Genomic DNA, 22,671 nt, shown 5'->3' with positions numbered 1-22,671 from the left:
TGAGTCAGGCACCGCTCTTCTCTCTCTTCCCCTGCAGAAAGGGGCAGCCACGCCGGGAGCCTCACCACAAGTGGCAAAGAGCCGTTTGCGGCTCGGGAGCCGCGGGTTCCCGACCTCTGCTGCAGGGGAACTGACTATATCTTTCTTTCTTTCTTTCTTTCTTTCTTTCTTTCTTTCTTTCTTTCTTTCTTTCTTTCTTTCTTTCTTTCTTTCTTTCTTTCTTTCTTTCTTTCTTTCTTTCTTTCTTTCTTTCTTTCTTTCTTTCTTTCTTTCTTTCTTTCTTTCTGCCTGCCTGCCTGCCTGCCTGCCTGCCTGCCTGCCTGCCTGCCTGCCTGCCTTTTTCAGTTTATAGGCCACCCTTCCCCTGGCACGCTCTGGGTGGCTTCCAACATTGAATACTAACAACGAAATCAGTAAAACATTCCCTTTCAAGACTTGGTGTTATTATCTCCAATAGAGTTAACAGTTAAATTATACCCCATAAATCATCATTCATGCACATCCAGCAAGAAGGAAAGGAAAAAGAGGGGACAGGGGGTATAAGGGATAGGCCCACTGGAGGTTAGAAACCCTATTTAAAATACTTCTACTTGTTGGGCAGGAGAAGACAATTGGATACATATTTCCTGCCTCTGTGTCAGCAAGAATGAAACAATGCTCTCTAGTGTGGTATGGTGGTTAGGAGCAGGTGGACTCTAATCTGGTGAAGTGGGTCTGATTCCCCACTTCTCCACATGAACGGCAGACTCTTATGTGGTGAACAGGATTTGTTTTCCCACTCCTACACATGAAACCTGCTGGGTGACCTTGGATGAGTCACGGTTCTCTCCTAACTTACCCAGTCTCACAAGGTGTCTGTTGTGGAGAGAGGCAGGGAAAGGAGTTTTGCAAGCCGCTTTGAGACTCTTTACAGGAGAGAAAGGCAGGGAATAAATCCAAACTCTTCTTCTTGTGCCTTGGAAAGAATTGTTGATCTGGAAAGTGCTACTGGACTCAAATTTCATTCTGAAGCATTTACAAGGGGCCAAAACTATTATACACAGGGTGGAGGCAGGGGAGGCAAATATACATTATTTGGGAGGGCAAACAAACATCCACTTTCCACTTATGAACTTGCCGTAATATGCAGGCAGATACTTGGTTGCTGTTGGTAATATCTGATCTAGTGGTCAGGACAATGAACTATGCAACTGATATAAGCCTGGCTGGCTTACCTAGCAGTTCCTTGGCAAGTTGGCATGGGAAGTGGTCACCAGATGACAACCAAGGAATGTTATGGTGGAACAAGATCTTGGGCAGATTGTGGAGACCAAGCTGAAGAAAGATCCCTTTATGGCTGTTGTGGGTTTTCCAGGTTGTTGTAACGAACTAGCAAAGTCCAGGCCAAAGTGACCGTTCTCAGTTCTTTCTTGTGCTGGCAATCATAGTCAGATACAGGCAATGCAAGGTCTGAGAGCCTCGGACCTCTGATAGAAGATTTTACACAGTGGCGTATCACATTCCCGCCAATACAGAATAAACAAAGCCAGTACTCAAAGCAATACAGAATAAACAAAGCATAGTTTCCCACAGGCAAGTAGAGATAACCTACAAGCGAAAATCCCCATCCCAGGCAGAAAGCCAGAAGCAGCCGGCAGCCACCTCTCGAGGACAGACCACACACTCACCACATCCTGACAGTTGTGTGGCTGTGGCAACTCTATGATCATGGCCGAGCAGCCCAGAGAACTCACACCAGCTAGTTGATTCCGGCTGTGAAAGCCTTCGACACGACCACTTTCTCTTTACCCTTTAATCAATCAATCAATCAATCAATCAATCAATCAATCAATCAATCTATCTATCTATCTATCTATCTATCTATCTATCTATCTATCTATCTATCTATCTATCTATCTATCTATCTATCTATCTATCTATCTATCTATCTATCTATCTATCTATCTATCTATCTATCTATCTATCTATTCACTTTTTATACCGCCCCATCCCCGGAGGGCTCTGGGCGGTGTACAGCACAATAGCCAACATGTACAGAATAAAACAACTAAGACTATTAAAAGCAGCGATAAAATAGAAAACTAAGCATCATAACTAGAATTGGTTTGCAGGATGGCGTCCGACAATTCCATATTTCAAACCCTCTTTCAGGGGGGGAAGAGCAGCCAATCCCAGGATGACAAGAGGCACAGATGTAGAAGGCCAGGAAGGTAACAGTTGTGTTTCTGCTTTGCTGTGAATCATCAATAAAAACGACCAGAGTTATATAGTGTAATTAAGGTTTACTTTTTTTGACCAGGCGGCTTGGTCTTAAGGAGACGGGAAAACTAGCCACCTGCTGATAGGAGGACAGCAACAGAAAGGCACTTCAGCTACACATTTATGGCTGTTGGTTGGGTTGCCAGCCTCCAGATGAGGCCTGGAGATCTCCCAGAATTATGACGAGTCTCTAGACTACAGAATTCAGCACCCTGGGGGGAAAATGGCTGCTTTAGCAGTTGGACTATATGGCATTGTACCCTACTGAAGTCTGACCCCTTGCCAAACCCCACCCTCTCCAGTTTCTACCCCCCCAATTTCCAGGTATTTCCCAACCCTGAGCTGGCAACATTACCTGTGGGGTTGCCCAGAGAGATCCTTAACATCAGGAAAAACTAAACATCAGGAAAAACTGGGCTGTTCGACAGTGGAATGCACTAGCTTGGAGTGTGGTGGAGTCTCCTCCTTTGGAGGTTTTTAAAGGGAGGTCCGATGAGCATATGTCGGGAGTGCTTTGATTGTGTGTTCCTTCTTAGCTGGGGGTTGGACTGGATGGCCCTTGGGGTCTCTTCCAGCTCCATGATTCTATGAATATACAATACAGCTACCGGGAAGGACAATTAGGGTTGGCAATTTCCAGGTAGGGCCTGGAGATATCCTGGAATCACAACTGATCTCCAGATTACTAGGATCAGCTCCCCAGAGGAAATGGCTGCTGCAGAAAGTGGACTCTATGCTATTTCCAAGCCCACCCCCCACATCTCCATGGATTTCCCAGTCCTGAGTGGGCAACTCTAGTGGGGGAGATTAAATGACTTGAATGCTGGGGGTCTCTGCTTCAGTCTCTGGCATCTCCAGTTAAAGGGAACTCAAACAGCAGGGCTGGAAAAGACAGCTTGCAACGCCACACGGTTTCAGATCTAAGGAAATCAGATCCAGGTATGTGACTCTTACTCCTGTACACTCATTCAATCTCCCTGATTTATTTAGATCACACTACTTGCTGGACAATCCTGATCCTTCTCTCTGTATGAGAGTGGCGGACTTTCTCCTGGAAATTACTAAATGCCAGTTGATTTCCTTTCACTTAACGTTTATTTCCTGTAAGATATATTTATTTTTTTTCAAAAATCAGTTCTTTACTACTGCAGTTTTGTTGTCTATGCCAATAAAGGCTGGCTGTGTGTAAGCTTGCAAAGCCCCTGCCAGATGGAGAGGACAGTACTTGGGTTGAACAGACATAGGACTGACTCAGAATAAGGCAGCTGCATAGTTCAAGTAATGCTGCAGCCCAAAGCAGACACATTCGATAATAAATCGCATTGAAATCAGCTGACTTTACTTCCAAAGCAATAACATGTTTCAAAGCAGAGTGTCAATCATTCCTTCCCTCTCCTGCCACTGTATTGGGGGTGGGTGGGTTTCACTTTGCTTTCTTTTAAATAGTTAGCAGGTGACCGAAATCCTCAGAAATCGCTGAGTCCAAGACAGAGATCACTGCACACTTGACTGGGGTTGCAGGCCTGCCCTGCTTTATCGTAGGGTTGCCAAATGCCAGGCATGGCCTGGAGATGTCTTGGAGTTAAGCTACCTTGAACCAAGAGAAAAGGCGGAGTGTCAGCGTTTTAATTTATAAATGTAAATAGATCAGTTTGGCAGCAGAAAATGGCTGCTCTGAAGGGTGGAGTCGGGCATTATTTATACCCCACCATCCCCCAAGCTCCACCCTCAAATCTCCAGGGATTTCCCAACCTGGCTGTCAGGAAGGGCCTTCCTGGCATCAAAGGGGGCTCTGTTATGTTAATGGATCTTTATTTTCCTTATTTTCCCTCGATCTGTGCCAGCAGTTCTCAAGCTGTGGGTCGCGACCCCTTTGGGGGTCGAACGACTCTTTCACAGGGGTCGCCTAAGACCATCAGAAAACGGTCTTTTTATATTTTAAGTATACCAATTTTATGGTTGAGGGTCACCACAACATGAGGAACTGTATTAAAGGGTCGCGGCATTAGGAAGGTTGAGAACCACTGATGTATGCAATGGAATGAAGTAGAGGCGCCCAAGAGCTGGCCGCTGTCCTTATCTCTCACACTGGCATTGAGGAGAATAACCATTGTAACATTCTTGATCTATTCCTCTCTGCCTCTGATATGGGGGTGAGAAAGAGGGAGGGGGGAGGAAAGGAGGCCCCGGGGTGATAAGAGGTTTTAGACCAGTGAAGACGAACCTTTTCGAGACCGAGTGCCCAAATTGCCACCCAAAACTCACGTATTTATCGCAAAGTGCCAACACGGCAATTTAACCTGAATACTGAGGTTTTAGTTTAGAAAAAACGGTTGGCTCCGAGGCATGTGTTACTCAGGAGTAAGTTTGGTGGTAGTCGGTGGCTTTTATTTGAATGGGTAAATCTTCCAATGGGTAAATCACGACCCTAGGAGGGTTTACTCAAAAGCAAGCCCCATTGCCAGCAACCGAGCTTACTCCCAGGTAAAGGATTGTGCTTTAGTTCTTCACATGAAAATCAGTGGGTTTTAACAGCGCTTAACAGGGTTACCTACACTGCTTCCCCAAAACTAGGTCTTAGGTTTAATGCTAATTATCGAGCCCAGCGGCCCAGGCCAGCCTAGTTGTGGAGGGGGGGCACTCTGTTTGCGCGTGCCCACCGAGAGGGCTCTGAGTGCCACCTCTGGCACCCGTGCCGTAGGTTCGCCACCACTGTTTTAGACAGTTCACCAGAAACTGGCTTTTTCTAGCCATGCCATCTGATGTCTGTCAATAAAGGATTCTGGTTTGAAAATCCAGAGTCTGGTAATTGTCTACAGATCCAGGGCTTGACATTGGTTTCACAATTCTAACTTTAGCAACAGAGCTTTTGTGTTGCAGTGGGCAGGATACTGGCTTTAAACACGCCTCTGAAGTTCTCTAGTGGCGTCAGGCCTTTTATATATATATTTGTTCTTAAAGGGTTGTCAGGAAGCAAAAGAGGAGGGCAGTCTCTGTGAGCTATGCCTCTGTGAGCTACTTGGGAGATGGGCAATCTAGAAGCATATCTCTCAGGGATTTATTCCTGCCTTCCCATTCACAGCAGCTTAATGATGTTGCAAGCCATTGATTCAATTAGGCCTAATAAAAGAAGCAGCAAAACAACAATAACAAACACTCCAAAGCATAAAAACCAGCAGAAGGGCAAACCTTTAAAAGACACAAAGAAGACAAACATCAGAAACCACAGTGGTATGTGATCAGTAATAGACCGAAACCTTCAAGTACCATCATTTTCAAAAAAAGAGGCAATTTCACAAAGTGATGCAAACTGCAATTAAAGAAGCAATTTATTTCCACAGTTGTTCTCTGTGCCCAAATGAGCAGAGTCAGCTTGGCCTTCCAACCTCAAGCAAAGTCCTCCTCCTTTTGCTTCATTTTAATTCATTTTGTGCATCTATGTCCTATACTTGCGTTCAAGGTTAGATCTCAAGGTGACCTATGCCGCTGTCTTCAATTTTCTCTTAAGATTATTTAGGCAATGGATTTTCATCTTTTGCAGTATAGGGGGAAAGGGCTTGGGAGAGTTTTATTTATTTATTTATTTATTCATTCATTCATTTTTAGATTTGTACCTTGCCCTTCCCCAAGGAGCTCAGGGCGGCAACAACCACTGGCGTAATGCCCATTGGGCAAGGTGGGCAGCTGCCCAGGGCATCACCTTCTGGGCGGGGCACCAAAATTTCAGCATATCATCAGGAGACTGTCCTTATGCTACCCCCCAAGTTTGGTGAGGTTTGGTTCAGGGAGTCCAAAGTTATGGACTCCCAAAGGGGGTGCTCCTATCCCCCATTGTTTCCAATGGGAGCTAATAGGAGATGGGGGCTAAAGTTTTGAGGGTCCATAACTTTGGCCCCCCGAATCAAACTGCACCAAACCTGGGGGGTATCACTAGGGCAGTCTCCTGATGAGACCCAGAAAGTTTTGAGACTGTGCCTTTAGAAATGTCCCGCCCAGCCTGCAACCCTCATTGACAGCAGTGCAGAAAACTCAATGCAGAACAAAGATTCTTGGGCAAATTTCGGGATGTTCTTGCAGGGAGGGCATTCTTGGACGTATCAGCACCAAAATTTCAGGGGATCATCTGGAGACTGTCATGATGGCAACTCCAAGGTTTGGTACAGTTTGGTTCAGGGGGTCCAAAGTTATGGACCCTCAAAAGGGTAGCCCCCATCTCCTTAGCAACTCAGGTTTTGCCCAGGGCTACAGTTTGCCTCGTTACGCCCCTGGCAACAACAATATAAAACCATCACAATAAAACATAGAAAACAGTTAAATAAAATTATAAAATTACCCAATTTCACATGGCGACTTGCTAAAACCCCATATGCCCCCCCCCTCGGGAGGCCAGAAAAGTAGGTGTTAACCCAGTTGGCCCACAGGGGAAGCCCGACAGAATAGCTCCATCTTACAGACCCTGCAGAAAAAAGTCCCGTAAGGCCCTGATATCAACCGGGAGCATATTTCATTGGGTAGGGGCCAGGACCGAGCCAGCTGGATAGTTTTTGAGCCAGGGATTTCAAGAAGGTTCTCCTCTGAAGAAAGGAGGGGCCTACCTGGGCAAAATGGGGAGAGGCTGTACCTGAGGTATGTTAAGAACATAAGAACATAAGAACAAGCCAGCTGGATCAGACCAGAGTCCATCTAGTCCAGCTCTCTGCTACTTGCAGTGGCCCACCAGGTGCCTTTGGGAGCTCACCTGCACGAGGTGAAAGCAATGGCCTTCTGTGGCTGTTGCTCCCGAGCACCTGGTCTGCTAAGGCATTTGCAATCTCCGATCAAAGAGGATCAAGATTGGTAGCCATAAATGTTGGACAGGGTTCCTAAGGTATTTGGGACAGGGTCAAAAATAAACAGAGGAGTGTTAGGGGAAAGTACTCCAGGGAAATCCTTCTAATATTCCAACATCGGCCCCACAAATGGAGTGAAGGGAGAAAAGGTGGTCAAATGCACATCAGGTATCTTTGTTCAGAAATGGGAATTTTGGCGCGGGCAGGTTTTCTCACTCTTCTGAGTCATGTTGCAGCTTCCAAAATTCCTCCTTCTACACATCTATTAAAGGTATAGGAGTAAGGCTGCCAGATTGCAGCTGGCAAACCCCAGAAACATTTTGGAGATGGGACTGTTCTCGGGTTGCCAACTTCCAGGTAGGGCCTGGAGTTCTCCAAGAACTACAGCTAGTCTCCAGATGATACATTTCTGTTCCCCTGGAGAAAATGGCTGCTTTGGAGGATGGACTCTATAACAGCACACCCTGCTGAGGGCCCTCCATTACCCAAACACCACGATCCCCATTTCCAGGTACTTCCCAACCCAGAGTTGTCAACCCTACAACTCCCCAGTGTTGCACTGGTAAGCTGATGTCACTTCTGATGGAAATTGGAAGGGATGTCATGGGAAGCTCTGGAGATCTCTCATTATGAGAGGAGCAGCAGTGGCGTAGTGGTTAAGAGCAGGTGCATTCCAATCTGGAGGAACCGGGTTTGATTCCCCGCTCTGCCACTTGAGATGTGGAGGCTTATCTGGGAAATTCAGATTAGCCTGTGCACTCCAACACATGCCAGCTGGGTGACCTTGGGCTAGTCACAGCTTTTCGGAGCTCTCTCAGCCCCACCCACCCCACCAGGTGTTTATTGTGAGGGGGGAAGGGCAAGGAGATTGTAAGCCCCTTTGAGTCTCCTACAGTAAGGTGACCAGATGGTTACCTTTCTGAACCGGGACGGACGGGTAGGCAGGCGGCCGCACGTGCATGCGCACGCAGCCGCAGGAGCGCACTGCCTTCTGGGGCGCTCCCGTTTCCCGCCCTGTGACAGGGCGGGAAACGGCAGCACCCCAGAAGGCCGTTCTCCTGCGGCCACGTGCGCGGGAGGCTTCTGCACTGCCTTGCGCCCTAGAAGGCAGTGCGGCAGCCTTCCAAAAATCGGGACAATTGAAATAACCCGCGGGACGTGGGACAAATTGTTTGAAGGTGGGACTGTCCCGCCAAAAGCGGGACGTCTGGTCAGCCTATCCTACAGGAGAGAAAGGGGGGATATAAACCCAAACTCTTCTTCTATGCCCAGTGACCCATTACAGTCAAGTGTACCTAAAAGGAGGGAACTCTGGGCTGGGAAATTTCTGGATGCTTGGAAGGTGGAGCCTAGGGGAGGGGGAGCGATCTCAGCTGAGTATAATGCCAAAGAGTTCACTCTCCAAACCAGGCATTTTCTCCAGAGGAACTTATCTTAGCAGTACCAATGGTGTATCTAGATGGGCCAGAGTGGGGATAGGACCCAGGCACCCATATGTGTAGCAGTTGGGATGGGTTTCTGGTGCCATCTATTAGCTGTTTTAATGTTTTAAAGGCTTTAATGATGTTTTATTGTTGTTTTAACTCTGTAAATGTGTGGTTGTTGCCACCCTGAGCCCTGTTGGGAAGGGCGGAGCATAAATATGAATATAAAATAAAATTTCAAAATTTGCCTGGGTCACGTGGGTGGGGTTTTTGGCCATTTGTCCCTGCTCCCTCCCTGTCTCTCTCCTTTGCGCCCAGCCCCCGGCTGCAGCTGGCAAGACGCTGGGGGATGAGACCTGGGCAGTGGTGGGATCCAAAAATTTTAGTAACAGGTTCCCTCGCCAGCCCCCCCCCCCTCAGCAAAGGGGGCAGAGGCGTACCCAGGCAAACCTGAGCCCTGGGCAAAACCTGAGTTGGATGCCCCCCCCCATGGGCAGCCACCCCACCACTTTTTTTTTGCACCAGGTCATTTCTAAATCATCATTACATTATAGAAAATGCCCCAACTCACAAATCTGAACACAGCAATGGTGAAACACACAGGTTCTTTGATAGAGACTGGTGAGATAAAAGGTACGAAAGGCTGAGAATCAATGAATTGCAGTACCTGAAAGGGATTAACCCAGTTCAGGGAGTTACATTATTAGTCGCAATTGCTATATGGAACCTTCGCATTCAAAGGCAGGATGCCTCTCGGGGAGGCGAGGGCGTGGAGATGGAAAAGCGGACCCAATTAGTAACCCCCTCTCGGCACACACAAATAATTAGTAACCCACTCTCGGGAACTGGTGGGAACCTGCTGGATCCCACCTCTGGACCTGGGCCACTCAGAGGGACAGAGGAAAGCTAAGTGACATGCCTCTGAAGATGCCAGCCATAGATGCAGGCAAAACATTAGGACCAAAAGCCACCAGACCACGACCACACAGCCCAGAAAACCCACAACAGCCCGTTAATTTCAGCAATGAAAGTGTTCGACAATACTTTTTCAGTCTCTTGCAACTGCAGGGTCCACATTACAGGCCAGGGGGTGTAGTCTGGCCCAGAAAGCATTTGCAGGGAAAGGAATAAAAATTTAACTGGATCCCCAGGAAGGAGAAGGGAAGCTGATGAAGGAATTTAGGAATGGCTGTAGCCACCAAGGGGTTCCTGTGATTTCTCAAGCACCCTGCCAGCTTAGTCCTGGAACCATTCCTAGACAATGCCGGCCAATCAGAGAGAGGGAGAGGGAGGGAGGGAGGGAGGGAAAAAACCACAGCCAGACATTTAGAGAAAGAGCTGGTGTAGAGAATGCTGCAGTGCTTCATTTCTAGGACAGCAATTCCACAGCCGCATAGAGCAGGCTCTTATCTCTGATTGCGGCACAGTGGGTTGAATTCTGGGGTTTGTAAAGCATCAGATGGCAGCCGGCCCTGGGAAGATTGGCAAGCAATACGTCTGCTGCTGTTAGACATGTTTAGATTTTTGAGAAGGATGCTGCTTTGGGCTCTGTGGATGGAAATTTGTTTAAAATTAAATATGCCTGTACTATCATTATTATGATTGCTGCTACTGTTATTGATGATGAGTAGGCAATTCAGGTTGTCCTTAGTTTTTGGACAACCATTGATTCATTTACTTCATTTGTTCCTACCTTTCTCTCCCAGTGGGGGACCCAAGGTGACTTACATCCTTTTCCTCTTCTCCATTTAATCCACACAACAACTTGGTAAGGTAGGTAGGTGAGGCTGAGAGTCTGTGGCTGGTCCAAGGTCACCCAGCAGCTTACATGGCACAGAAGAGATTCACACCTGGTCCTCCCAGATTCTCATCTAACACTCTAACCAAGCTAGCTCTCCAGCAAGGGCAAGAATCTCTTTTTATACCTCCTCTTTCACCAATGACCAAAAAAAAATCGTTATGGACAGGAAAAGGTTAGTCGAAAAGGGGGCAGGGGATCGTGGAGGGGAGGGGGGTCGCCAAGCCTTGAACATCCATCCAAAGGTCACCTGACTTTGCATCTCTCTTACAGATAAGCCACCTCCTACAACACAACCATGTGACCCTAAAGTCACAGGAGATGCAAACCTCTCGTCAATTCAAAATAAACACACTTGACGCAAACAGACAGACATTTTATTCCAGTCCACATTAGCACCAGCTGCTGGCACTTGATGAAGCCCTTTGACAGATCCAGGAACCAGAAAGGGATGACAGTGATTGACAGATCTTCCCAGGGGGAAAGGGCAGCTTGCAAAACCATGATCACTGGGGCCTCTCCTGCCGTTTCCCCTTCCCAACTAGGTTTCCTGATTCTATGCCTGTAGTTGGCTCTAATTAACAGACAAGGGTCCGTGGATCCCAGGACAGGGACTGTCCCAAGAAGACAGGGCAGCGGATAAAGTTTCCTCCTACAGCTGAGGGTATATCTCTGGGGTCACGTTCCCCATTTCCTGCTATCAGAGACGTATATTGGGAAAATGTAGCCCAGTGCAAAATCTGAGTTTTCTGCCTCCCCACCCCCATATGGGTGGCCACCCTCCCCCACCATGGCCAAACAATTGTTTTTGCACCAGGTCTTGAAGTCAGGGTATGGACCTGGGCAGTGGTGGGATCCAAAAAATTCAATAACAGGTTCCGATGGTGGTGGGATTCAAACAGTGGCGCCGCCACACACATGCACCTCCAGTCCCTATTGGGCAGGGAGGTTGCTTTAGTAACCCCTTCTCAGCACTCAGAAAAAATTAGCAACCGCTTCTAGAGAAGTGGTGAGAACTGGTTGGATCCCACCTCTGGACCCGGGGGGAGGAAGAGGGGTGTGGGGGTGATTTATCGCCCCCACGAGACTAAATGGCTGCAGACCGGGGACAATTGACCCCATATGTCCCCCTGGGTGGTACGCCCCTGCCTGCTATCATTCATCACTACCACATCCTCCATCTATCTCTGCCAGCCCTCCTTCGGCATGGATGTTCCTGTTGGGTTCTTCAGTCAGGTGCCGGTTCTACCCTTACAGGAGGTTACTGGTAACTGCCTAAGGGAGGAGTGGTGGTTCAGTAAGGAGAGCCCCTGTTTTGCAAGCAGAAGGTCCCAGGTTAAATCCCTGGCATCTCCAATTAAAACGGCCAGGCAGTAGGTCATGTGATCTCTCCTGAGATCCTGCCAGTCTGAGTAGGCAGGTGATCTTGATGGATCAAGGGTCTGATTCAGTTTAAAGCAGCTTCATTTGTTCACATGTACAGCACAAATCTATCTATCCCATGAGAACAGTCCCCAGGGGCTTTCAAGATACTGCACCAATTCATAACTCTCTGAGAAAGAAAGACAACTGTGATTTATTCCATGTTCTGATACTGCAAAAGGGCTACCCGCATTATAGCTGTGTGCAAAGTTTTGCATGGCCTCATGCAGTCTGTTTGGGGCAGGGGTAGGGAACCTGCGGCTCTCCAGATGTTCAGGAACTACAATTCCCATCAGCCCCTACCAGCATGGCCAATTGGCCATGCTGACAGAGGCTGATGGGAATTGTAGTTCCTGAACATCTGGAGAGCCGCAGGTTCCCTACCCCTGGTTTGGGGGGAAAATTTTTAAGGTGGGACCCAGATGTGAGTCCTGCAGAAGGGCTCTTTGGGTCTACACGCCAGATCTCCGCCTGGTCAGCATCCTTTGGCTGAACACAGCCGCCACTGCAGCTGAAGCTACACTGAGCATGTGCCGTGGCTAAGTGGAAATGCTAATATCGAAGCCACTGGGATGTGCCAGGGAAGGCAGGAGAAACAAACAGGCATGAAGGATCTGCTCCTTATTTCAGGGGGATGATAGGTTTGTTTCCTTCCTCAAACCTTGGGAGGCGTTCATCCGAGCACCTGCACCAATGACCATTCTCCTCCTCTTCCTCCTCCACTACATTTGCTATGGAAGGATCCTGGGGTGATGGAACGGGGAATCAAAGAGCAGAAAGGGACAGGTTTGCACGTGCCCCAAGAAAATCTTTCTCAGCTCTGTGGTTTGCATGTCAGCAAACAAGGACAGGGCGCTGCCTCAGATTGAGATGGCCAGGATCTGTTCTTTGTCCTCTGCCTTTACAAACAAACAAACAAACAAACAAACAAACAAACAAACAAACAAACAAACAAACAAACAAACAAACAAACAAACAAACACCTCCCAGTCTCTTAGCCGCTCTCCTGTCTCTCTGGAATCCCTGAGACTGAGTCTGAGACATTGTACCAGATCTAATCCAGGGGAAGGGGGGGTGAAAGACTGGAAACGACTCTCAGAGGCAAACCGCTCAGCTTTAAAAGCCTTGTCTCGTTGTCAGCAAATTGAAATTTATTGTTTAGGGTGGGGGGAGTGGAGGGAAGGAAGTGCCATATTGTTCCAGAGCACCAGATGGGGAAGGCACCTGATACCCAGACGTGCCCCCGCAGCTCCTACCCAGCAGGGTCCGCTCAGCCTTGGGCTACTCTTGTGTTGCAGCAGAACTGGAGCCACGGTCTTGCAATCAAGTGAAAGCCAGTGGGACCGCACACGTCCGAGGCTAATGGTTGCTTCCTCTCCCCTCACTCCCTTTATCAAAATACAATGAGGGTGGGGAGGGCTTCCTGGACAAATTGAGCATCTTTTTACAAAAAGGCTTCTGATGAATTTCTGATCGTACGCAAAGCTGGTTTTGGACCTTCCCCCGCCTCTGCACACCCATCCCCACCTTGTATTTTTGAAGGAGGGAAGGAGAGGAAAAGGGACTGCAGGAGGAGAAGCCAGCAGACGGGGGCGGGGGCTGCATTGACAGATGTGGGCACACGCCCCTTTCTTTCCCTTCCCCCCTCTCTCCCTCCCCAGTCGGGACAGCTGTCCCTCCCGAACACCCCCTTCCTTTTATAAAATGCAAATCACCAAATGCGACCATGCCTTCATTTTCAAAAGGGGGGTCTCAGTTGCCTACTGGGAGGCAGGAGATGCTTTTGAAGCCACCCGTTGTCTAGATACAAATATCAGACCTCCTAATCCCTCGCTAAGCTCCGTCTACTTGATGCCCACCCTAGCGATTAAAAAAAAATAATACAGCAGAATTCAGGCTTAGAAAATAGCCCCAGAAAGCAGGTGTGGTGCAGACCCGCCCTGGGAGCGCAGCAGTGCCTCCCACACACCACACCCCCAGCAAGGCCCAACACCCCAGGTGAGCAACAGGGAGCAGCTATGCCCCACACAATCCCTGCAAGGAAGCTTGTGTCTTAATGGAACTGGATTTCCATCAGCACCATGGATGGACCACTCCCTCTTCAGCATCTCCCAGCTGCCCACTCTGCCCTGATTCTGCAAACCCTGACGCAGGCATTCTTTCAAAACCAAAAGCCACATAAATTCCATTTTGTTCTTTCCAGCATCCCTGCTGGTCCACTCTCACAGAACCTGGTAAAATAATAATAATAATAAAATAATAAACCAGACACTGACCCGCCCATCCTCCCATTTTTCAGTGTTTTTTTTAAAAAACCCACATAAAACACAGAACAAATCATCAGAACCTGTCACCTTTTAAACAAGCTTGTTAAACACAGAATTATCCTACACGACCCCCTCCGCAATGGAGACAAAAGGAGATTTGCGGAGGTCTGCAAATGGGGTTAATTGTTTCAAGCAGGCAGGGTCGTTCTGGAAGGATTTGCCTGCACCGCACAGTTCCAAAACAGACCAAAAAAACCCCCTTGATTTTTTTTTCTTACCTGATACGGTGCTGGCCATGGTGATGAGACGAGAAAAGGATGCTGCAGATGAAGATGCGGAGAGAGGCGGAGGAGAGGCAGGAGGCTGGCTTTCTGTCCCTGCCCGAGTGCTGCAGTGCTGTGGCAGAGAAGCACTGACTCAGCTCTAGAGGGCTGTGGCTACCAAGAAGGGAGGAGAGAAAGAGAGACAGAAAGAGAGAGGGAGGGAGAAAGAGAGAGAGAGAGAGAAGGAAGGTAGAAGAGAAGGAAGAAGAGAAGGAAAAGGATCTTGAAAGACTTGGGGGGGGGGATGCACCCCAAGCTAGAAAACGGATTTGCCCGGGAAGGTGGCTTTGAAGATCCAAATCTGCTCTGAGCTGATGAATGCAAATAGGACACCCAAACTGAAGATTTACCACCTTCTCCTTGTCTGGTCTGGCGTTGATCGTCCAGCAGTCTGCGATTTCTTTTTTAACATTCCGATGACCTGAAAACAAGCCAGGACAAATGGACAGGGTGAAATGAACCAGTGAAAGAGACAGCAGACATTCTGGCAAAAATCCCCTCTGTCCCCAGCAGGTTAATTGAGGCTCACCTGGTGAGAAGATGTGGTTTGCTAAGTTGGTCTCGCCTAGTTAGGACTGCTGCGGTGGAGCGCCCTGGTTTCCAATCTAGTCAAGCTGCAATCACCGATGAACTGGTTTCTAGTCCTCACCGTGCACTTGAAAGCATGCCGACACCCACAGTGGAAAGGGAAAGGAATAAAAAAAGCAGAATTTCAGTTCTTTGTAAAACAATCTCTCACCTTTCCCAATTTATCATTCAATAACAAGCTTCATAGAGAGATCTTTAAAAGGGGCTTGGACAGATTTATGGAGGAGAAGTCGATCTATGGCTACCAATCTTGATCCTCTTTGATCTGAGATTGCAAATGCCTTAACAGTCCAGGTGCTCAGGAGCAACAGCCACAGAAGGCCATTGCTTTCACATCCTGTATGTGAGCTCCCAAAGGCACCTGGTGGGCCACTGCGAGTAGCAGAGAGCTGGACTAGATGAACTCTGGTCTGATCCAGCTGGCTTGTTCTTATCTTTCTCTAAAGGTCATAGCAGGGTAAAGATTTTTAAATGTCTCAGAATCTCACCATATTGTTCACTTTATCGAATGGTTCTCCATCATCACGGCTTTGGATCGGGGTATCCGAAAGACCGTCTTCACCCATATGTTCCTTTCTGGGCATTAATGTCTCAGAGAGAAGCAATTCTGGCTGTCCCATCAAAGAAGTTCATTTGGTGCAAACACAAGAGAGGCACTTTTCAGTGGCAGCCCCACAGTTATAGAACAACCTCCTCGGTGACGAGTACCTGGCCCTCTTGCTGTTAATCTTCAGGGGGCAGTTGAAAACAGGAATACATTTGACTGATTTAGTTTTTATTTATTGGCAATCCTAATTGGCATATTTTAAATTCTGACCTTTTAGAAGAAAAGAAGAAGAGTTTGCATTTATACCCTACCTTTCTCTCCTATAAGGACACTCAAGGTGACCTGCAAACTCCTTCCCTTCCTCTCTCCGCAACAGACACCTTATGAGACTGGTGGGGTTGAGAGAGTTCAGAGACAACTGTGACTAGCCCAGGGTCACCCAGCAGGTTTTATGTGTAGGAGCAGGGAAACAAATCCAGTTCACCAGGTAAGAATCTGTGGCTCACGTGGAGGAGAGGGGAAACCACATTCATCTTTTTGGATGCAGAGAAAGCCTTTGATAACATTTAATGGACATCCATGTTAGAGAAGTTGGAATATATAAATTGGGGTCCTGGATTTCCAGACTGGATACAGAGAATATAGACAAAGAGTGAGAATATTAAGTAATGTTATTTGAAAGAAAAAGTTCAAGTTGAAAAGGGAATGAGACAAGGGTATCCATTATCACTGTTATTATTCATCCTGGTTTTGGAACTCTTGGCAGCAAAGATTAGAAAAGATCCAAGAATGATATAAAATAGAAATATAAAATATAGAATATAAAAATAGAAGGAGAAGAATTCAGCATGAAAAGTTACGCAGATGACGTTGTATTGACAAAAAGTAACCCCCATGCTTCAATAAGACATTTGATGGATCAAATAGAATTATTTGGACATTTTGCAGGACACAAGATTAGCCGTCAAAAAAACCCCAAAAAATTGTCACAAGATTTTTGACAAAATAATAGATATTGGGAAGATAAGTGGATGTGATGTTCTTGCACCTAAATCCAAATATTTAGGTATTAATATGTATGGCCAAACCCATAATTTGTTTAAAGATAATTATGGAACAACCTGGAAAAAATTCAAGAAGATGGTCCAAACGTAGACTATCCTGACTAGGAAAACCCGCAAGTATTAAAAGGAATGTTTTGTCCAAGCTGAATTTCTTGTTTCAAATGTTGCCCAAATATATACATGAAAAGACCTTGAACGCATGGCAAACGCATATTAATACATTTTTCTAGAGCAATAAAAGACCACAAATAAGATTTAAAGTTCCACAAGATGAAAAAAGAAGAGGAGGTCTAGCTGTACCCAGTAGCAAGGATGTTGTAGAGCCAATGGACAGAAGGTAGTGAATGTTAAGACTGTGTAACGTTCTCTCTGATAATACTGGTTCTGTAATCTCAAGATCCAATGTGTTATTCCCACAGGGCGGGATAGCAAATTTAATAAAAGGAAAAAATAAATAAATGATTCATGCATAAAGGGCAGATATTACCTACTAGGCAATCTATTATCCTGTTTTCTGTCTTCTTTTGCACCTTGTTTGCATTTTTGGTGTTGGGCAAAGGAGGAGGCATTGTCTTCTTCCTGCAATTCACACTCGGTTTCCACTTGTAGTCCCTGCCTTGTCTCCCTGGGGCGCAAGCTGGTCATGACATGGCAGGCCCCCCAAAAGTAAAGGTGGGGGGAAGAACAGATAACGCATCACACTCTGCACATGCTGGATACAGCTGAGAAGGACCCTGTATCAGATAGAACATCAGAATAGGGTACCCAACACTGGGTTGGGAATTACCTGGATATTTTGGGGGTGGAGCCTTGGGAGGGTGAAGTTTGGGGAGGGGAGGGACCACAGCAGTATATAATACCATACAGTACAAAGCAGCTGTTTTCTACAGAGGAACTGATCTTGGTTATCTGGAGATCAATTGTACAAACAGGATATCTCCTGGTGTCACCAGAAGATGCAAATTGAAAAAGATTCTGGCTACCACAGGGTGATGTGACTATAGCTGGTGGTAGGATCCAAAAATTTTAGTAACAGGTTCCCATGGTGGTGGGATTCAAACAGTGGCATGAAAGCAATCGATGGGGCTGGGCTGGGCAGGGTAACGACGGGGGCGACTGGGCATTCTGGGCGGAGCATTGCTGGGGGCGGTTGTGGCAGTAAGCATCGCAGTCAGCTGCGCCGGTCCTTGGGCAGGAAATGAATGCATGCTGGCGCAGGCTGCCATGCCTGCCGGTGCACCTCCTGCTAGACTGCTTCAGTTCAGTTCAGTTTTATTACGGCCATTAGGCCAGCAAAAAAGAGCAGAGAAGAACAAGAAAAAGGAGGAACAACAAACAAAAGAACAATCGAATTTGCACTGAAATCCACGATACAGAAATCCACACAAAAAATATCATCAGCTTGTAGCATTCTTACGGTCACCCTCATGTGGTCTGGCTCTTGGTCCCAACATGGTTCTTCTCTTACTATATGCCAGCATACAAAATTTAGCTACCTGCTGAGATATAAGAGAAACTCGGTCTTCCAGCAAAATTCTCACAAGAACTGAGTCGGAATTAACTCTAGTTAAATTTCTGTACTGGATAAACAATGGATGAATTAATGCCTCCCTTTCCCCTTTATGGAGTTCACAATGCAATAAAATATGTAATACAGAGTCCACTTCCCCTGAGTTGCAAACACATAGTCTCCTATGTCGTGGGATTTTTTGAAATCTGCCCATTAGATTGGCTGATGGAAAAGCTGGCCAAAACGGGCTCCCTTGAAAAGGCCCAGCGGCATTCTAAGTAGATGTTATATTGACAGGTAAGGGGCAACCCGATACCTGTCCAAGATTTTAATGGTGTATATAACGCCGGGTAACAAAGGAGAAATCCGTTTCCATTTCAATATCATTGAGCCGTTGATAGACCAAGGCTGTTGCTCTGCAATGATCCAGTTCCAATAAGTATACAGGATCCAAAACCACACTGTGTAAGTTTAAGTGTTATTTTTTCTAGCCAGCTTGGATATGGTGTTGCTGCCAGAAGCAAAGGCAATAAACCCATGGGATGGGAGAGGACTTTAAGCCAGTATTTGATAATAAGCCTCCAAAAGGTTGTCTCAACTTTAACCAACCCTGCTTCTTGTCTTAAAACTACATTAGCTGTACATTTAGGAGTGTTAAAAAAGAGCTCTGAGGAATGTGGATAGGACTCTCTCTAATAGAGTGAAATCGAAATTATTGCCAATGGGGCTCCATAGGTGAGTTGTGCCAGGGATTTAGCTTCAAATAATCTAATTGCCGCTGGAATAAATCCACCCCTTGTGATCGAAAATATCTTAGGATTGCCTGTGAGCTCCCTTTCGTGCTGTGTGTATGGCTGTTTGTATATGGGCTGAGGGTTTTCCGTTGTACTGGAAAACCACACCTGTGGGTATTTGAAACACTTTATTTGTTCAATCTGATGACCTAACAACTGCCATTTCAGTTTTCTTAAATTTGGCATTAAAATGCACTATCTTTGGTCTTTGTGTAGTTGATACTTAGCTGTTCCTCTGTGTGCATATCTGAGCAAATATCTTCAGCTCTTTTTTTAGCCCCACTCTGGTCAATGATAATACAACATCGTCATCGGCATACATGAGAATGGCTATACTCTTATCAGCGGTAAGGATAGCTGCATGGGTATCTTTCTTATGAAACCCTGTTATTAATGTGTTAACATAAAAGTTAAACAAATGGGGTGCTAGAAGGCACCCTTGCCTTTACACCTTCTGAGTAGAGATGGGCTACCGCTAGATGACCTTTGTGTGAGAACCTACCTGTATGGTCGTGTTCTCATGTAACTTGACAATTAAGTGAGAAGAAGGCGCTATCGATATTAGTTTCTGCTAACTTTGACCAAAGCCGACTCACGAAGTTACATTGTCAAATGCAGCTTTAAGATCAACTAAAGCTAAGTATATAGTGATCCTTTTTTGACAAGCACATATTTCTCTACCAGGTAGTTTAGTATCAGGCAGTGATCCATAGTTGAACGGCCTTTACGAAAGCCAGCCTGTTCATCCTCCAATAGTTTTTCTCTATTCAGCCATTCAAGTAGTTTTATACACAGATATTTAGTATATAGTTTGCTTGCAACACTAAGTAAGCTAATTGGTCTGTAATGAGCTGGATTTGAGGATAAGCCTTTTTTAAAAATAGGGACTATAATTGCAGCACTCCAATCAGATGGAATACAGGCGGTGCTATTGATATGAGTAAAAAGCTCAGCCAAAACTGGGGCCCGCTAGACTGCTTCAAGTTCTGCACGCCACTGCTGAGGAATGGAGGAGGGGCGTAATTAAGGCAAAAATCACGTGGCAAAATCACCAATTAGTAACCCCCTCTCAGCACACACAAATAATTAGTAACCTACTCTCGGGAACCTGTGAGAACCTGCTGGATCCCACCTGTGACTATAGCCCCTTCTTGGTAAGGTTGCTGACCTCCAGATGGGATGTGGAGTTTCCCAGAAATTACAACTGACCTCCAGACCACAGAAACCAGCTTCCCAGGAGAAGAGGCTGCTTAGGAGAGTGGACTATATGACATTGTACTCCACTGAATCCCTCTCCTATTTCCATCTTAGTCTTTACCCCCAACTCTCTAGAAATTTCCTAAACCAATTGGCAGCTCTACTTCTAATTCTTCCCTCAGGCATGTAGTCTAGGTTTTGAAAAGAGCAGAATGAAATGCATAGCTCAGCCAAGCTAAACACACAGCTTTATGTAACAGTGAACCACCCCGTGCATAGACACATCAGTCTTCTGCAATGTGATATACATATTTATAGCATTTCTGGGATGTTAATTTTAAACTCTTGCAAAGCTTTCCCCCGCACCCTTTACCAGGCTTTGTTATTTTTATAAGCTGAGACGCAAATACTTGGCATCTTAAAAGACACACATTTAAGACAAATACATATTTGAAGCTGTCCTATTGCATTTACCTGGGAGTACGTCTCATTGAATTCAATATGACTAACTTCTCACTGTGAAGGGCATCTTAAAGACACACAAAAATACTGCTTGGAACTTGCAAAGGGCAGAGTATGCTTTTTAGAACGAAGGAAGCCACTGGGTTTTGTGTGGGGGAGTGAGGGAATAATGCAGTTTTGTGAGAGTTGCAGTGTCAGTAAAGTAGGGCAAACTGTGAGAAGAAACGATTCAACGGGAAAGATGGAGAAGCAGCCAGCCAATGCTGAGTCACACCAGAATCGATACAAAAGGCAAATCCTGACTCATTCTAGCTGCTGCTAACATCTTGCTACCTTTCCAGGGTTTCCCCTTTCCTCTGAGAAATGCAGATACTGCTTTCCTGTCAATTAGTACGGAATATGGCACTGCCACAATACAGTTCCCTGAATGATGCAGCGTGGGAAGGGAGAAAAAAAAACACAGTACATCCAAGGAAGTATTAATGCAGCATGCCTATAAAGATCACAATACCAGGTTTAAAAAAAAAAACTTTTGCAAGATATTATAATTGACACCCTCCAGTTCTGATAAATATGGGACACAATTCACACGACTGGTCTGCCTACAGTGTAACCCAGTGAACAGAGAAATCCTGGAACTTAGGAAATAGGGTTTTTTTTTTAAAAAAAAATCTCTTTTGCTACAGACCTAGGGTTACCAACCTCCAGGCAGGGCCTGGAGATCTGGAATTACAACTGATCTTCAGGCTACAGAGTTCTGCTTTCATGGAGAAACTGACTGCTTTGGAGGGTGGGCTGTGGATGTTCTCCCCTCTTCAGGCTCCACCTCCAAAATCTCCAGGAAGTTCCTAACCTGGAGTTGACATCCCTACTGTCTGCAAGACACTGGGAAGTCAGTACGGCTATATCCCCAACTGAAGGCTAGAAATAACTGCCCAAAGGGACTGCTACTGCTTAGGGAACTGAGGCCATGTGGATATAATTTTCCTTGTTTATTACACATGACAACATGGCAGTGTTATATCTTTGAAAGTGAACATCTCATTCAGATGTTATGAAAATGTGCAAGCTGTGCTCTTTCCAAAAAAGAAGAAAAAGAGGAGGAGGAGGGGGAGGAGGAGGAGGCGGTTTTGGAAAGCATTACCAAGGATTGGATGTCTGAATCACAAATAGAGCAGGATATTGCATGGATGCTCCAAAAAAGTTCCAGTTTGAAAACTTCAATGGGGAAAAACCTTTGTTTTGAATAAGCCATATCCTCCAAATATGAAGAATCACAAAACCACTGAGTTGGAAGAGACCACCAGGACCATTGAGTCCAACCCCCTGCTATGCAAGAACACACCATCAAAGCACTCCTGACAGATGGCCAAAGAAGGAGACTCCACCACCCTCTGACCCAGCATATTCCACTGTCAAACAGCCCTTACCATCAGGAAGTTCTTCCCAATGTTTAGGTGGAATCTCTATTCCTGCACCTTGAATCCATTACTCATTGTCCTATTCTCTGGAGCAGTAGAAAACAAGCGAGGTCCCTCTTCAACATGACATTCCTTCAAATATCTAAACATGGCTATCATGTCACCCCTTAACCTTCTCTTCTCCAGACTAAACATTCTTAGCTTCCTAAGCCACTCCTTGAAGGGCATGGAATCCAGATATTTATCCATTTTGGCCTCCCTCCTCTGAGTCTGGACCCATTCCAGCTTGTCAATATCCTTCTTAAATTGTGGTGCCCAGAACTGGAACCAGTATACCACGTGAGGTCTGACCAATGCAGCATAGAGTGGTAGTATTACATCCCTAGATCAAGGCACCAAAATCCCAGCAGAATCACAGAATGATAGAGTTGGAAGGGACCCCAAAGGCCATCCAGTCCAACCCCCAGCCATGCAGGAACACACAATCAAAGCAACTTTGACAGTTGGCCATCCAGCCTCTGTTTAAAAACATCCAAAGGAGACTCCACCATCCTCCAAGGCAGTGTATTCCACTGTCAAACAGCACTTACCATCAGAAAGTTCTTCCTAACGTTCAGGTGGAAGTTTTCCCTGTACTTTGAACACATCTCTCCCTTTCAGCTGTTGAAATACAAGATTCTTTTGTTTGGTATCAAAGTGAGTAAACTTGTTAGCATACACTGAGGTTAGAAACAATAAGTGTTACAATATTCAGGTTCATGTCCAG

At 46.2% G+C, this 22,671-nt stretch overlaps 1 protein-coding gene across 1 annotated transcript in view; it reads right to left on the bottom strand.

The window, feature by feature from the left end:
• STMN3 (stathmin 3) overlaps positions 1-14,699 on the bottom strand; it is a 40,065-nt gene extending 25,366 nt beyond the window's left edge. Inside the window, exon 1 of the mRNA XM_048496045.1 lies at positions 14,278-14,699. Within this exon, the coding sequence (XP_048352002.1) occupies positions 14,278-14,296 (19 nt within the window). The 5' untranslated portion in view covers positions 14,297-14,699. The remainder of the gene's footprint in view (positions 1-14,277) is intronic.
• Between the last annotated feature and the right edge of the window lie 7,972 nt (positions 14,700-22,671).

Source organism: Sphaerodactylus townsendi, linkage group LG05 (assembly GCF_021028975.2).
Source record: "Sphaerodactylus townsendi isolate TG3544 linkage group LG05, MPM_Stown_v2.3, whole genome shotgun sequence".
In the NCBI taxonomy this organism is placed as follows: Eukaryota; Metazoa; Chordata; class Lepidosauria; order Squamata; family Sphaerodactylidae; genus Sphaerodactylus; species Sphaerodactylus townsendi.
This window is presented reverse-complemented; position numbering and strand designations above follow the sequence as displayed.